This window comes from Ursus americanus, chromosome 16 (assembly GCF_024610735.1).
Source record: "Ursus americanus isolate L20-20 chromosome 16, mUrsAme1.1.p, whole genome shotgun sequence".
Lineage (NCBI taxonomy): Eukaryota > Metazoa > Chordata > Mammalia > Carnivora > Ursidae > Ursus > Ursus americanus.
In genome coordinates, this window is record NC_142142.1 from 62,407,782 (window position 1) to 62,425,653 (window position 17,872).

Genomic DNA, 17,872 nt, shown 5'->3' on the forward strand with positions numbered 1-17,872 from the left:
GAGGCGGCTCGTGGAAGCCACCGTATAGTATCCGTGTTTGCCGGGTTTTGGCCGCGGCCCCTGCCTGCTCTGGAGCCCCTACCGGCTTGGGCATGTCTGGAACTGCGGAGACTCTGGAAACTTCTCGGGTCCCCAGCCGCCTGCACTGCGACCTTGTCCCACGAGGTCTGAACCCCAGGCTCCGAGAGGCTCCCCCCCACGTCTGTTGTGCCCCAGGCACGGCCCTGAGTCCTGGCGTCTCGGACGGGCGCCCTCACCTTGTCTTCCTCTGTCAGAGCGTCATCTCCATGCGGAACTTCCCCCTTGAAATCGTGCGGTGGTTTGCGTGTTTCTGGTCTCCTGACTGGACCGTACAAACGGTAGTATGTTGACAAGGAGTTAAGATTTCTGACCCCAATTCCAGTTGCTGAGAAACTCTAAAATTACAACATATATTTACTTAAGCTTCCAGCCATTGTAGAATTTACTGTTTCATAGAAACAGATGGTGAAAAGTCATCTACATGAGAAATGATAACCTCTCATTGTTTAATTATTCCATTTATAAAATTCGTACCCTTTCTGTGCTGTTATTCCCCATTTCTCTTGGATTACTTTGAGATGTTGTATATTTTAACTAAAATAGAATATATTTTTTAGTGTTTAAAAAGAGAAAACATATCTAAACCCATAGATGACTGAAAAAATTAATGGTCTTATATTTTATTGATAGAAAATTATGATACCAAAAAATAGCCAAAAATTACTCATTCTTTAAATATACTATTTTCAACCTCTTACTTACAACATTAATTTTTTGAGCCTCGGGAACCGTGAAGTGCCGTACAAAAACATATAATGTTCTCAAGGGAATTCAGCATTTTAACACAAACCCTGTGAACCGTTACTTTAAAAGTCGCATGGTGCTGTCATGACCCATGAAACTAAAAACCCAGTGAGATCAAGAACACAAGGTGGGTAACTATGTGCTAATTTTTGGACTAGCAGTTAAATGTAGACTGACCACACACTTATTTAAAGTTGAAGTAGCAAGTGCTTCTTTTTGCTAAAACAGCTTTTATTATCGTTAGATTCTACGGATTCTTTAGAAACAGAGCTGCTCCACACTGAATCCACTGGTCTTGGCTGCCGCCACACGGGACGTCGATGTTGGCTACCACGCGGTCCCTCTCGGCGCTCGTGTACACGGGCAAGGATATGCACTCACTGGGGGAATATGGACCGTAGGCACCCTGTAGAGAAAGAACCAGGTGTTAAAATACGGTAAGATACCCCCGTGAAGCACATCGGTAGATAACCAGACAGACAGAACTCTCCCCAATAATAAGACTGAATATTTTATTCGGAAATGTCTTAAATAAGGACGAGCAGAGTAAAGGCCCTGGTCCGGCTGCAGCGGGATCAACCCCCAGCCTGATGGGCCTCCTTCACCATCCCCAAGCCTCGAATAGGGAGATTCTGAAGAAAATCCTACACAGCATAACATTTCATCTATAAATATTTTTTTTGTAACACAATTTTTGCTATTTGCTATTATTGCCAATCAATATTAATTACAATTCCCTTTCTAGGCATTGAAGAGTGTATTTTGGAGAACATAGAAACAATCTCTGTGAAATACTTGCCTTAAAATGTGTGTTTATTAAATACCAACGTGAACGGGATTATACCCTTTCATGCCGTTCATATTTAAAAGGTAAGATTGATGCTTTTGTTAATACTCCCAATGCACCACTTTCTCCAAACTAGCTCCTTGATGCATTTCCACAGGCGCAAGGGAGGAGGAGGGCTGGCTCTTTACCTTTCTGATTTTTCTTTCTCCCTTTTCAGCTTCAGCAAGTCTAAGCACAGGAATTTTGTGTTAGCTCTGGAAGAAAACCCACCAGAGCTTAATATGAACAATCCAGAACCACAGAAAGTGGGAAAGAACGTCTAACAAATGAGGTAAGAGGTTGCCGTGTTTTGCTCCTGTATCATTAACAGATCTCTCCGCCATTTCTGGGGTCATGGATGATATACTGTAGATACTCTGATACGCTAGAATTGGGTCGTCCCATCAGACTGTAACAAACATAAATTATGTGTGTTAAAAACTAACTTACCTACTGTTTCACTTAATTAGGCAATGTTGAAGATTAACTTTAGTGCTATGCAGAAATGAGACCTAAGTTTCTACTTCTCCAGCTCAACTACCCCTGTTCGGGAACGGGGTTCCACAGTTCCCATGAACACCGTTTGCCATTATATAGGACCTCCCAGAGTGGTGGTTCTACATTTCTAGAACACTTTTTCCCAAATGGAACAATTGAAATTTTTATTAAGTCTACTCGGCATACGGTGTTATCTTAGCTTCAGGTGCACAATACAGTGGTTTGACATCCTATGTACTCCTCAGTGCTCACGGAAGTGTGGTCCCTACCCGTCACCGCACATATTATTACAATACTATTGACAACAGTCCCTCTGCTGTACTTCTCATCTCCACGACTGCTTTTATAAATGGAATTTTGTGCCTCTTAACCCCCATTTATCTATTTCACCCATCTCCCTGCCCAGCTGCCTGCTGGAAGCCATCAATTTGTTCTCTATATTTACAGTGTTTTCTTGTCTGTTTCTTCATTTGTTTTTTAGATTCCACATATAAGTGAAATCATCTAGGATCTGTCTTTCTCTGTCAGACTTACTTCATTTAGCCTAATACACGCAAGGTCCATTAATGTTGTAAATGGCAAGATCTCATCCTGACAGCTGCATAATATTCCTGTGTGTGTATGTATGTATGTATGTGTGTGTATGTGTGTGTATGTGTGTATGTGTATGTGTGTGTGTGTGTGTGTGTGTGTGTGTGTGTGTACACACACCTCATCTTTTTTATCCAGTCATCTATCAGTAGACACTTAGGTTGCTTACGTATCTTGGCTATTGTAAGTAATCTTGCAATACATGTATCTTTTCTAATTACTGTTTTCATTTTCTTTGGGTAAATACCCAGTAGTGGAATTACTGGATCATATGGTAGTTCTATTATTAACTCTTTGAGGACCCTCCATACTGTTTCCCACAGTGGCTGCACCAGCTTGCCTTCCCGCCAACAGCACACGAGGGCTCCCCTTTCTCCACATCCTCACGGACACTTTTTATCTCCCGTCTCTTTGATTCCAGCAATTCTGACAGGTGTGAAGTCATATCTCCTTATGCTTTTGATTTGTATTTCCCCAATTTGTAATATTGAGCATCTTTCCATGGGTCTGTTGGCCCTCTCTCTATGTCTTCTTCGAAGAGATTTCTATTCACATCCTCTGCCCAACTTTTAGTTCTATGGAAAGATATTAGGGGTATTTTGGTAAGAACTGTATCGAATCTGCATCGTTTCGGGTACTACGGACATCTTAACAATATCCGTGCTTTCAATCCAGAAGCATGGTGTATTTTTACATTTCTGTTTTTAATTTCTTTCATCAGTGCTTTACAGTTTTTAGATTACAAATCTTTCACCTCCTCGGGTAAGTTTCTTCCTAGGTGTTTTATACATTTTGGTGCAGTTGTAAATGGGACTGTTTCCTTCTCTGCTACGTAGTTACTAGTCCATAAAAATGCAACAACTTTCTGTATATTAATTTTGTATCCTGCAACTTTACTGAATCCATTTATTACTTCTAATAGTTTTTGGTGGAGTTTTAGGATTTTGTACATACAGTATCATGTCATCTGCCAATAATCTGTTTTACTTCTTTACCAATTTCGGATGCCTTTTATTTCTTGTCTGACTGCTGTGGCTAGGACTTCCCAAACTGCATAGAAGTGGCAAGAGTGGACTTCCTTGTCTTGTTCCTGAAAAGCTTTCAGCTTTTCACCACTGAGTATGTTAGATGTGGCTTTATCATGTTGAGGTCTGTTCCTTGTAAACACACTGTTGAGTGTTTTCATCATGAATGGATGTTTAATTTTTGTCAAATGCCTTTTCTTTTTTTTTATAATAGTCACCATACAGTACATCCCGGTTTTTGATGTAAAGTTCGATGATTCATTAGTTGTGTATAACACCCAGTGCACCATGCAATACGTGCCCTCCTTACTACCCATCACCAGCCTATCCCATTCCCCCACCCCCCTCCCCTCTGAAGCCCTCTGTTTCTCAGAGTCCATAGTCTCTCATGTTTCATTCCCCCTTCTGATTACCCCCCCTTTCTTTATCCCTTTCTTCTCCTACCGATCTTCCTACTTCTTATGTTCCATAGATGAGAGAAACCATATGATAATTGTCTTTCTCTGCTTGACTTATTTCACTTATCTCCTCCAGTGCCGTCCATGTTGCAGCAAATGTTGAGATTGTGTTTATTGAACTTATATAATTTTATTCAACTAATGGATTACTTCTTGGAGTTGAAGAGAGACTCAGAAGAGAAGGGAGACGTATTCTAGAATTTTACAAATGGAGAATCAGGAACCCATAGAGGATTTGCCATGGTAATCTGGTTAGCAAGTGGCAAAGCAGCCTGAGACAGTCTGGCTGGAAAGAGGATTTGGTGTGTGAATATTGGCCCCTAAAGACTGTGTTCCACGGTTACTTTCAGGACAGAACTCAAGAGCATTTAAGGAAATGAATCATGTTTCCGCTCTGAGCTCCTGACCCTAAGTAGAGGACTCTCTGAGCGTCGGTTTCTCTATTATAAAAGGGAGAAAAAAATACTTGCACAGCCAATAGGATGTTGAAAGGATTCAATGATGCGTTAAACAACTCAAATATATTTATCTACATATCTCTAATTTTGGGGGCTACATACATATACCTTTTCTTTAACTCTCTACTAATTCTCATATCAGCTAGAAAAACAAAATCACAGGTTTTAGCATCTAATACGTGTTATAGATGGTGCTAGGACAGACAGAAATAAAAATACTTTTTCCTTCATGGAAAAAATAAAACCACCGTTCTATTTTTAAGTCTAAGTGGACATTTATGAAATTCTGATTGTCTTTTCCAATACCTCACTCCCCTTACATACACATGAAAATACTGTCCTGTGTCTCCTGGTACTTGATCTCAATCAGTTAAGTCCCTTTGAAGGCTCACTCATTCCTAACATGCCTGAATCTTAACCTGATTTACATATAACAAAACTCTTTATGGAGAATCATTGCCTAAATAGATAAAAAGAACATCTGCCCTGAATCTAATTTTTTTTCTTTTTGTATTGCTGACTGTCTCAGTTATTCGTTCATTTCATTTAATAGCATTTTATATGCTAATGTTGTGCTTAGAATTATAAAGCCTAAGCATTTTAGTATATTCCCAAATAAAGAGCATAATAATCTTTGAAGCTGCAAATTTAGCTTAGGAAACAAAGTATTCACATCAAATACACAGACTGTAAGTTTTGGAGAAATGAGTATTTTAGAAAATGACAATAAAAATAAAATACTACTCTGGGACATGTTAACCTAACAAGGATTAACGAAGAGAATGAGTCCTCACTTGGACTTCAGAAAAAATACAGGATTTGGAGTAGAGAGAACTCTCTCCTGTTATCTGTCAGTCCTAATCTTTTCCCTCTTCTCCAGTCTGTTTAAATAGCAGAGCTTGAGGTTCCAGAAATTTCTGTAATTAGCCACTCTTGAAGTTCATAACCTACTGCAGGCATTTACCCCTAAATTCTTCAGCAGAGAGGAAACCAACATTACATATTTCTTGGGCTGAAATGATCTAAATCTATGAATGCCTGTTTACAATCCCAGGGAAGGTCTTAAATTCTCTCTCCGCCACCTGATACTAGGTTTGCTGGAGGTAACTTCTACATGCAAATGGAAACGTTGTACTGAAATGCGTTAGTGTTATTCCTTTCTAGGCAGAAGATCTGCTGTGTCTCTCTCTTCACTATGATGCAGAGCAATTTTCTCTTTAAATCAGGACTTAATAGTAAGGCAAAGTTGATATTTCGCAATTCACTATCAACTTACTAGGTTTTGTATTTCCAAATCCTTTCCGTCCTTCTTGTTTTTGTTGTAAAGTGGGAGTGCACATGTTGCTAGCAAAGCCTACAGTGTTTTAGAAGCAAAGCAGGGCTGCTGCTTCCGCTGCTGCTTCCCCTCCCCCTCTGGCATTGTGCTAAGCTCTTTATTTTTTAATGTTGTTCGTTTACATTTTATCTTCTATTCAAGTTTAGTACAGTGTTATTTTAGTTTCAGGTGTACAATATAATGATTCAACAATTCTGCAAGTCACTCAGTGCTCATCAAGGGAAGTGTTCTCTTCATCCCCTTCACTTGTTTCCCCCACGCCCACAGCTGTTGCTTAAAATTTTGCTGGTCATTTCTCCAAATCTCTTAAATGGTAAACATTATAACCTGAAAAGAAGTGCAGTGGACTTGCTCTTAGGTCACAGAAGAGATGATGAGAGTAGCAGAGATAAGCACTTTGGCATGGTCACTGTGAGCACAACACCTTGGGGGAGACAAGCTCCAGGAACGTTGTTTAGCTCGATGAAATTCTTACGACACAACTCTCTTTGTAATGTGTTTCTCTAAACAGACAAAGCTTGTTCTTGTGGACAGTGGTGCTACCACTGGGGGACCCGAAAAAATCACTGACTCGACCTGTCGGTTTCTTCAGCAGCAAACAGAGCCCCCCACCCCGCGACTCTACAACCCGCAGGACTGGTGTGAACGTAAGTGAGACCGCTTCACCCTGACAGGTCATCCGGCCTCTCACAGCGGCACGATTCGCGAAAACCACACGCACCTGCTCCAAGCTCCTGGCGGTGGAGCGACTGGGTCTGGGCCCGCCTTCCCCAGCGGCCGGGGTACAGTCCACACACTGTCACACGGGCTCCAGGTCTGTACCGCGTGCTGGGCTCGCAGGTGTTGACTCCATTCCCCACGCTGCGCCTTTCATTCGGGCGACGTATTCATTCCGCAACCTGCCCATTCCCCGAACCCTGCCCTCCGGCAACCCTCAGTTTGCTCTATTTTTTGGGTCTGCTGCTGGTAAGTGAAATCATATGGCATTTGTCTTTCTCTTATTGAAATTAATAATGCCCTCTAGGTCCATCCATGTCGTCACAAATGGCCACAGCTCGTCCTTCTTCATGGCTGAGTCACTAGCAGCGTCTGCGGAGACGCCATCTCCGTTCGTCTCTCTCGGTGAGCGCTGGGCCGCGTGCGTACCTTGCCTACTGGACATCCCGCTGCAGCGCACGTCAGCGTGCACGTGTATTTTTCAAATCGGTGTTTTCATTTCCTTTGGGTGAGTGCCCGGTAGTGCAATTCCTGGATCCCAGGGCAGTTGTGTCCCCCCAGCAGAACAGGAGACTCTCCACGTCCTCACCGACACTTGTTCCTCCTTGGGATGCTGATGTTAGCTGTTCTGTCAGGCGTGAGGTGTATCTCACCGTGGATTGGATTTGCATTTCCCTGATGAAATGCAGTGGATTTCTGTATACTGATTTTCTGTCCTGTGACTTCACTGAATTCGTGTATCCGCTCTAGTAGTTTCCAGTGGAGTCTTTCGGGTTTCCGATACGGAGCATCGCGACAGTGCAAGCGGACTTCTTCCTTACTGAGTCGGGTGCCTTTTCTTTCTGTTGTCTGGTGAGGGGACGTCCCTGTCTTGCTCCTGACCTTAGGGGAAAGGCTCTCAGTCTCTCACCTGTATGAGGTTCACTGTCAGTTTTTCTTAGACGGCCACAGTGACAAGTGGAGCGATGTTCCCTCCAAACTTCTTGTTGAGGATTTTTATCATGAATGGATGTACTTTGTCAAATGCTTTTTCTCCACCTACTAAGTTATTTTTATCCTTTGTCTTATTGATACGATGTATCACATTGGTTCGTTTGTGAACACTGAACCACCCTGCAGCCTAGGGTTAAATCCCACTTGGTTGTGCTCAATGTTTTTTTAACGTGGTGTTGGATTCGGTTTGCTATTACCTTGTTAAGGATTTCTGCATCTCTAGTCATGCGGGACACTGGCCTGTAGTTCTCTTTCTTGTGCTGTCTTTGTCTGATTTTGGTACACGGGTGATACTGGCCTCACAGGATGAACTGGGACGTCTTCCCTCCTCGTCTTTAAATGTTTGCTGGCATTCACCTTTGTAGTCGCCTGGTCCTGGACTCTTGTTTGTTGGGAGTCTTCTGACGACGGATTCCATTTCTGCTCAACTGTTCTAGTCCTCCTGCTTCAGTGTTGGTAATTTATGTGTTTCTAGCAATTTCTCCATTTCTTCCAGGCTGTCTGATTTGTTGGTGTATAATTTTTCACAGTATTTTCTTACATTGTTTGTTTTTTTTTGTGGTGTTATTTCTCCTTTGTCCTTTTGTTAATTTGCATCTACTTTATCTCCCTCCCTTTTTAAGACTCTGGCTAGAGATTAATACATTTGGTTAATCCTTTCTAAGAACCATCTGTTCTATTGTTGTTGCTGTTGTTTTAGTATATTATTTATTTATTTCCTTCCTTCTGCTGGTTTAGGGTTTTGTTCATTCTTTCTAGCTCCTTTGGGTGCAGAGTAGGCTGTTTATTTGCAATTTTTGAGGTAAACCTGTATGGGTGTATATTTCCATCACAGAACTGCTTTTCCTGCATTCCAAAGAACTTGGACACACTGTGTTTTCTTTTTTTAAATTTTGTTCGTATCCCAATTGCAGTACAGTTAACAGTGTTCTCCTAGCTCCAGTTGTACAGTGTCGTATTTGACCCTTGCACACACGGCTCCGTGCTCGTCGCGGTGAGTGTTCTCTGGGCCGCTGTCTTCACTTTTGTTAGTCCCCATCTGTTTTTTAATTTGCTCTTTGATACTGTTTAGCTTCCATGTGTGTGTTTTCCAATTTTTTCCCTGTGATTGATAAAGTTCCTTACCTTTGTGGTCTAAAAAGTTACCTAAAAAAGATTTCAGTCTTCTTCAATTTATCGTGACTTGTTTCGTGGCCTAACATGGCTGCTGGCATGGACACTCTCCTATGCACACTTGAAAAGTACACATATCCTGTTGTTTCTGAGTGGGATGTGATGGATGGATGTCCGTTAAGGTCATCTGGTCTATGTCTCATTCAAAGACACAGTTTCTTTCCTGATTTTCTGCAAGGACGTTCTCTCCACGGCGGTAAGTGGGGTGTTGAAGTCCCCGACTGTTACGGGATCACTGTCCGTGTCTCTAGGACTGTTTGTTTTATGCATTTAGGGGCTACAACGGTGGGTGCATAGACACACCTGTCGCATAGTCCTGATGGACTGACCCCTTTCGTGACCTGGTTACAGTCTGTTTTAAAGTCCGTTTTGTGCAGGTCTTGTTGCCCTGGCATTTCCCCCAGTCTGTCGGCGCGGCGTGTCTCGGCCCATTCTTTCGGTCTGTGGCTGTGGTTTGGAGGGAGTCTCCCCGAGGCAGCTCACCAGACGGGTCTTGTTTTCTTACCCTGACCCTGTGTTGCTGACTGGAGCATTCAGACTGTGTGCACCTACAGTGCTTACTGACAAGAACTCCGTCACCGCCCTTCTGCTCACTGTCTTCTGGTGGTTGTAGTTCCTCTCTATTACGTGCTTTTCCTCTTGCCCTGTTTCTTAGTGGTTTTCTGTAGATTATGCTCGGCCTCGTTTTTGTACATTATAGGTATGGTAGGAGCATGAGGCTCACACACAGGACCCTCAGTTTATAGCAGTCGCTAGTCTGTAGTCAGTTCATGGACCATTTAAGCTTAAACACTTTTAAAAGAAATATTTTTACTCCCTCTTCCACGTTTTATTTGTAAGTTGTCATATTTTACACCTTTTTAGTCATAATTTTCTTATTTCTAATTATGGCCTTTTCTTTTCCACTTGAAGTCCGTTTAACATTTCTTGTAAGGCCAGCTTTAGTCATGAACTTGTTTAACTTTTGTCTGGGAAACTCTAATTCAGTTTTGAACGACACGTGCTGGGTAGATAGTCTTGGTTGGAGTTTTTCCTTTCATCACTGAGTAGATCATGCCGTTCTCATCTGGCTCGCCAAGATTTTGCTGAAAAATCAGCTGACAGCCTCAGGGGGTTTCCCTTGTACACTGCTTCTCTGCTGCTTTCAAAATGCTCTCTTTAGCACTCCTTTCCGCCATCTCAACCCTTACATGTTACAGTGTGGCTCTCCTCGGGTTCTTCTCGGCTGGAGCTCTCTGGGCTTCCTGGACCTGGATGTCTATTTCCTTCTCCAGGTTAGGGAAGTTTTCTGTTACTATTTCTCCAAATAACTTTTCTGCCGCTTCCTCTCATTCTTCTCCTTCTGGGACTTTTATAACGTGAACATTTGTTTGCTGGACGTTGTCCAAGATGCTCTCTAACCTCATTGTTAACCATTCTTTTTACTGTGCGGCGTGGCTGCTTTCCGGGGCCCCATCTTCCGGATCAGTGATGCGTTCTGCACCCACGCTAGGGCATCGTTGCGGACGTTGTCCCTGAGATCTTCCATTAAACTGGGTCAGGTGGACTGTTTACCTCTTTCATTTAGTCCTTCTTATGCGTTACGTCTCGTCCTGTCTCCACATTGTGCTTGAGCTTCTGTGTTTCCACAAATTAGATGCGACAGGTCCTGAAGCTTGCGAGTGGTCATCTGTGACTGGGCGGAGACTGTGCGTGCCTGCTGGCAGGAGCCGTGTCTGGCATGCGCTGGGGGGGTCCCAGGGTCCTCCGTAAAGGAGACCCCCCGTGAAAGGGAAGGCTCAAACTGAACTGGTTGCAAGCCGGGATCATTTTCGGGTGCTCCGCTCAGGGGTGCTCTGCATGGCACCTGGAGTTGAAGCTGGCACAGGCTGGGATGTTTCAGGGTGCCCCCACACCCTGGTAGGGTGACTGCACTCGATCAGGGTGTGGGCTGCATGCTGTGCGGTGCTTCACACTGGGGGTGCTCTGCGGGGGCAGTGCAGGCACGGTCGGGGGGCACCTGGGCGGGGGTCTCACAGTGCCCTGTGCTGGAGGAGCCCTAGCAAGACCCTGGCGTGGTCTGCGATGCGCACCGTGCACCTGTGCCAGCGCCACCGTCTTGGTGTGACGCTCGAGAATGGTGCGGGCTGGGGGCCCCGGGCCCCCCGAGTGCAGAAGGCTGGCTCTGGCGCTTGGACCCTGCTCCCACGTGCGCGGAGGGGGAGGGTGCATGGTCGGGAGCCCCCACCCCTTCCACCCGGAGTGCGGGGCAGCAGCTGCTGCTCTGTGCTGCGGGACGATGACTCGGCTGGCCGCGGTCCCTCAGGGCTCGTCCTCGCAGCTGCAGGTCCCAGCCCGGGGGCTCCCGTTGTTACCTTGTCTCGTCCCTCGTGCTGCTCTCTAGCTGGTCTCTGCAGAGCGGGCTCTCTGTGACTTGTGTGCCCAGCTGCCCTGGGGCTTCCTCAGGAGGGGCTGCTTTCTAACAGGAATGGACTTGGTGTGTCCCAGAGGACGTGGGTTCAGGGTCTTCCCTGTGTCACCATCTTGGAGCCCGTGCTGGCCTCCCTTTCCAAGTACATCCTCTCCCAGTCTGGGATATGAACCATCCGTCACAAATGGGCTGGACCTGCTGACCCCAGGGTCCCCGAGGGTGTCTCCTACCACCGTGCACGTACGCAGCTGCCCCTTCAGTGTCCCTCCTGGAACTCTTCTTATTCCCACGGTGACTGCAGGTCCAGGAGAAGCGGCCTCCTCGCCGAGGACCACAACTTGCCCTCACCGGCCTCCACGTCCTCCGTCTGAGGCCTCCCCGTGCTGCCCGTCTGCGTGAACCTCTGTAGCTGTCCTTCCAGCTCTGAACTGTACTTGTTTCCCTGTTTGCTCGTGCGCGCAGTACGAGACGCTCGATGGAAGACACTGGCTTGTCCGTGGGACCTCAGGAAGGTAAGTGTTTAAGGACAACACAGCACTGCACGAAGCGGCCTCACACTGCTGTGAAACAGGCACAGAGCTTAGCGTCAGGACAGAGCTGATGCATTCCTCCACATGGTGCTGCAGACGCATCACTGTCTCCAGTGTCACAGGACACAACTGGGCCGCGGGGTCAGGACTGGGCCCCAGTACCCTGTGTTCTGACACACAGGGCGGCTGCCTCATGCTGGCCGAGAAAGGCCGAAAGTGCTCAGTTTATACGAAAGGAAGAGCTCGCTGTAAAGGAGGGGAAGTACCACAAATCCTTCCGTTATGAAGGAAATCCTTTTCATAAAAGTAAAAAAAAATAAAATCTGAGCCATTTCTTTTATTGGCTAAATACTCATACTCATTTTGCCTCCTTTCTGTACCTCGGCTATTTTTCTAATTGTTTTAAAGCGTGGTAAGTAAAATAGGATAAAGTCAAATATTATGGAGCAATACATCCTGGGTCTTGTAGTGTCAGGTTGCTTTGCAAACGACCCAGTAACAGACGGACACTGTCCCTATTATTATCTTCCTGATTTGCATTCGGTCTTTGGCCAGTTACTCACCTGCTGTTCAGGCCATTTTCTCCTACGTCTGTAACCACGAGGTACTCTCCGTGCTGTTTATAGCGCTGGGGCTCATACACACATGCCCTGCGTTTTCTCCATTGAGGTCATTATATGTTTTTAATTTTGTTTTCCAGGGAATTAACACTTAATTTGGGTCCATTTGAACTGATCTCTGTGATCATACACAACTTTACATGTTATGGTTAAAAAACCGTATCAAACTCCAACCGTAACTTCTGTATATAACTTTCAGTTTTTTTCACATACCTGTTAATAGATTGGAATAAATACTAACTAAACTACTCCCTTTTCTATCTGATAAGTCAGTCACTCCAATCCTGGAGACAATGAAGCTGACGGGGCTGGGGGGGGGATACTTTACAAAACGGATGCTCTTTTAGGCCTCGGAGAAATGACTGCCAATTATTACTAAAGCCTTATTAGTTGTTTCCTAAAAATATTCTGTTGCTTTTTATTTTTTATAGAGATTTACAATTCCTGGAAAAATCAATGCACTACTTTTTCTTATGGTAAAAGCAGTATATGAAATAGATTTTACATATAGAATCAAAACTTCAGAGTCTATGCACATATATTCATACTTACATTTTAAAATTTTATTAAGTAAAAGTCTCGTGCTGCATCCTGTTCCAAAGGCAACTATCTCCCAAGTCCCACTGTTGAAAGGTTTTCAATAATTGAGGGTTTTAAAGGGGAGAAATGTTAATGAAATAAGTCTTTCTTAAGACTCTTCTTCCTTTTTTGGGGTGGGCCCAAGATGGTGATGCAGGACGACCCTGAACTCGAGTCCACGATGGACACCACGTCAGAAGCTGTTTACAGCGGAACCCCCTCCCACACGGTGAACGGCGCTGGGGAGGGACAGGACTGAGGGGCCACAAGCAGACTGCTCTGCACCGGGGCCCAGAAAGAAAAGCCATGGTTTGAAAAGTCAACTGGAATAGAAAGAAGCCAGGCCTAGAATCCTGCCACCCAGTGGGCACCTGCCGGAGCGCTCTCCAGGGCAAAGGGCTGGGGAAGACCATGGCTTATGTTCCCTCCACCTTGACAGCCAGTGAGGGCAGGGTCTGGATGCCAGCACCAGCCTGCTGCCTCAGCAAAGCCCCAGGCCCCCAGCCCGTTCCAGCTCTGGACACACACACAGGGTCACAGAGAAACAGCGGCAGTTTAAAACAGCATCTAGAATATAAAAGATGCAGCCTTAGAATGTCTGCCTCACTGGTGGGAATGAAGAAGTCAGGAGAAATGAGGAAAGACAGGAACGTGGTCCCAGTGAATGCTCAAGAACAAAACAGGACGGAGGTAAGCAAAGCAATGGTCACGGAGACGCTCACCAGACTAGAGAGGAGAGTAGATGAACTCGCTGAGAACTCAACAAGGAGAAAAGATAAAAAGAACCGATCAAAACTGAAATAGTCACAAATGAAAAATGCAGAAGAATGGATCAACTACTTGGAAGACACCTGAGGTGAACAGCAGAAAGAAGAGACTTTAGAAAAACAAGGGTAAGTTCAGGGACCTCCTGGATGACGTGTGTATTACAGGGTCTCAGAGGACAGAGAGAACGGGGCAGAAAACTTACTTGAATAGTAGCTCTGAACTCCCCTAACCTGGAAGACATCCAGGTTCAGGAAGCACAGAGAGCTCCAACTAGATGAACCCCTGGAGGTCTACACCATGAAACACAACAATTAAAATGGTGAAGGTTAAAAATACAGAAATTTAAAAGCAGCAAGAGACGCAACTAGTTACATACAGGGAAACCCCACAAGGCTGTCAGCTGATTTTCAACAGAATCTTTGCAGGCCACAGTGGAGGTGCATGATATATTCTAAGTGATGGAAGGGAAAAACCTAGAACAAGAATACTCCCCCCTCCACACGTTTATCATTTAGAATTGAGGGAGAGAGTTTACCAGACAAAGGAGTTGATCACTATTAAGCAGGCTTTAAAAGAAATGTTAAAAGAACTTCTTTAAGGGGAAAACAAAGCACCATAATCAAAGTTATCAGTAACAGCAAATACACAGTAATGATAGAGCAATCACATAAAAAGCTAGTATGAAGGTTTGTGTACATAGAACATCAAGGGGCTAAGTAAAAATGAAGTTCTTTTAGAATGTGTTCAAAGTTTATGTGACCATCAACAGAATACAGACTGCTGTATTCTTAGGATCCGCTATATGAACCTCGCGGTCAGCGCAGAACAGAAACCTACAACAGACACACAAAAAGGAAAACCAAACATAACACTACACAGAGTCCTCCGTGACAAGGAAATAGAGCAGGAGAAGATGAAAGGAGCAAGGAAGAACTACAACCAGAAAACGATCAACAAAACGGCAATAAATTCTTAATAATTACTTTAAATGTAAATGGTCTAAATGCTCCAGTCAATAGACACAGGGTGAATGAATGGACAATAACAGAACAGCCATCTCCATGCTGCCTGGGGGAGACTTGCTTTAGACCCCAAGACACCTACACACTGAAAAAGAGATGGAAAAAGACAATGCAGGAAAACGGGAGCAGAAGAAAGCCCCAAGGTAGCAACACGTACATCCGACAAAACGGACTTCGAAACAGAGATTATAGTGAGACAAAGAAGGGTGCTGCACAATGACAGCAGCCATGAGTATCTACGCACCCAACGTCTGAACACCTAAATACAAACCAGTGTTAACAGACATAACACAACAGTCGGGGACTTTAATACACCACTTACATCAACAGAGATCGTCCAGGCAGAAAACAAACCTGTTTCATTGTATGACACATTAGACCAGATATATCCAGAACATTCCATGCAAAAACAATAGAAAACACATTCTGTGCTAGTGGGCTTGGGATATTCTAATAGATCACCTGTTAGTCCACAAAACAAGTCTAAATATATTGGAGAGTGAAATCATGTCAAGTGTCTTTTCTGACCACAAAGATATGAAACCAGAAATTGGAAACAATTTAAGAAAACATACAGGTGGAAGCTAAACTGCATGCTAATGGGTCAATGAAGAAATCTAAAAGGAATAAAAAAACTCATGGAGACAAATGCAAATGAAAAATGAAAAAACATCTGCACAAACAAAGCAGTTCTAAAAAAGGGTAATTTATAGCAATGGGGGGCCTCCCTCAAGAAACTAGAAAAACCTCAAATAAACAATCCAACCTCACACCTGAAGGAACTGTAAAAAAACAAAGCTCTAAGTCAGTAGAAGAAAAAAATAAAGATGAGAGTAGAAATGTATGCAATATGGACTAAAAACAAATAGAAAACATCAGTGAAACCAAGAGCTGGTTCTCTGATATACCTCTAGCCAGACTCATCAAGAGAAGAAGAGAGGACCCAAATATATAAAACCAAACATGAGACAGGTAACAACTGACACCTCAAAAATACAAAGGACTATATGACACTACTATAAAAAACTGTATTCTAAACTGAACCATCTAGAAGAAATGGAGGGATTCCGAGAAACATCGAATCTTCCAAGAATGAATCAAGAAGAAGTAGAAAATCTGAACAGACTGAGTACTAATCATGCAAGTGAATCATTAATTCATAAAACTCCTAACAAACCAAAGTCCAGGGCCTAGTGGCTTCCCAAGTAAGTTCTACCAAACATTCAAATAAGATTTAATATCCTCCCCAAACTATACAAAAAATCAAAGAGGAAGGAAAGCTTCCAAATTCATGCTACAAAATCACCATTACCCTGATAGAAGAGTCAAAGACACTACAAAAAGAACTACAGGCCGATATCCCCAAAGAATACAGATGCAGAAATCCTCAACAAAATATTAGTAAATGACATTCGAAAATGCATTATAACGATCATCCACCATGATCAAAAGGGATTTATTCCAGGAACACGAGGATGGTTCAATGATCTGAGATCATTCAGTGTCATATACCACAGTAACATAACAAAGGCTAAAAATCACAGGATCATCTCAATAGCTGCAGAAAAAGCAAAAAAAATCAACATCCACTCCTGATTAAAAAAAAGGGGGTTTAGAGGGAACATACCTCAACATAATAAAGGCCTTGCAGGACAAACTCACAGCTAACCTCATACTCCATGGTGAGAAACGGGGCTTTTTTCTAAGATCAGGGACAAGAAGTCCACTCCTGCCACACTGATTCAAACTAACCCTGGAAGTCCTAACCACATCCGACAAGAGAAACAAATAAATGGCATCCAAATTGGTAAAGAAGTAAAACTGTCAATGTTGGCAGATGACATGGTATTAAAAAGACTCCACCAAAAAAACCATTAAAAATAAATGAATTCAGTAAAGTTGCAAGATATAAAGTGAATATACAGAAGCCTGTTGCATTTCTATGCACTAATAACAAAGTAGCAGAGAGACTTAGGAAACACTTCCATTTATAATTGCACCCAAATGAAAAAAATAAGAAAAAACTTACCCACGTAGGTAAAATATGAGTCATGTAAAACCCAGAGCTCTGATGAAAGACATTCAAGACAACACAAACAAATGTACAGACATACCAGACTCAAGAGTCAGAAAAGTTAGTATCAGTAAAATGTCCGTGCTATTCAAAGCAATCTGTAGATTCAGTGCAATCCCTAGCAAAATACCCACAGCATTTTTCACAGAACTAGAACAAATAATCCTAAGATTTGTATGGACCCACAAAAGACCCTAAATAGCCAAAGCAACCTTGAGAAAGAAGAAGAAAGCTGTAGGAATCACAATCCCAGATTTTAAGATATACTGCAAAGCTGTAGTAATCAGAACGACCAAGAGAATAGAAAAGAAAGCCCAGAAATAAACCCTTGCTCATATCGTCAATTAATCTATGAAAAAGGATACAGGAATACACAATTAAAAAATGATAATCTTTTCAATAAATGGTGCTGGGAAAACTTAACCACTACCTGCAAAAGAATGAAATCACTGTCTTACAGCATACACAGAAATAAACGTGAGACCTGATACCACGTAACTCCTGGAAGCCAACACAGGCAGAGGGCTCTTTGTTACGGGCCTTAGCGGCATATTTTTAGACACGTGTCCTAGGGCAAGGGAAAGAAAAGCAAAAATAAACTGCTGGGACTACACCAAAATTAAAAGCTTCCACACAGCAAAGGAAACCATCAACAAAACAAAAAGGCCACCTACTGGATGAAAGAAGATATTTGCAATGATATGTCTGATAAGGGACTAATATCCAAAATCTACAAATAACTTCTACAACTCAACCCCCAAAAACAATCTGATTACAAAACAGATAGAGGATCTGAGGAGACATTTTTCCAAGAAAACCTACAGATGGAGACACATGAAAAGACGCTCAACATCACTAGCATCAAAGAATCACAATGAGACATCACCTTGTACCCGTCGCAACGGCTGGAATCAAAAAGACAAGAAACAAAGGTGTCGGTGAGCATGTGGAGAAGAAGGAACCTCGCGC

General features: G+C 43.4%; 1 protein-coding gene across 2 annotated transcripts in view; it reads right to left on the reverse strand.

Annotated features, from left to right (window-relative positions):
* Positions 1–685: 685 nt before the first annotated feature.
* Positions 686–17,872, reverse strand: part of DYNC2H1 (dynein cytoplasmic 2 heavy chain 1) — a 288,892-nt gene continuing 271,705 nt past the window's right edge. For both annotated transcript variants that reach the window (XM_045797656.2, XM_045797654.2), the window contains one exon: positions 686–1,231. In XM_045797656.2, the coding sequence (XP_045653612.2) occupies positions 1,073–1,231 (159 nt within the window). In that variant the 3' untranslated portion in view covers positions 686–1,072. The remainder of the gene's footprint in view (positions 1,232–17,872) is intronic.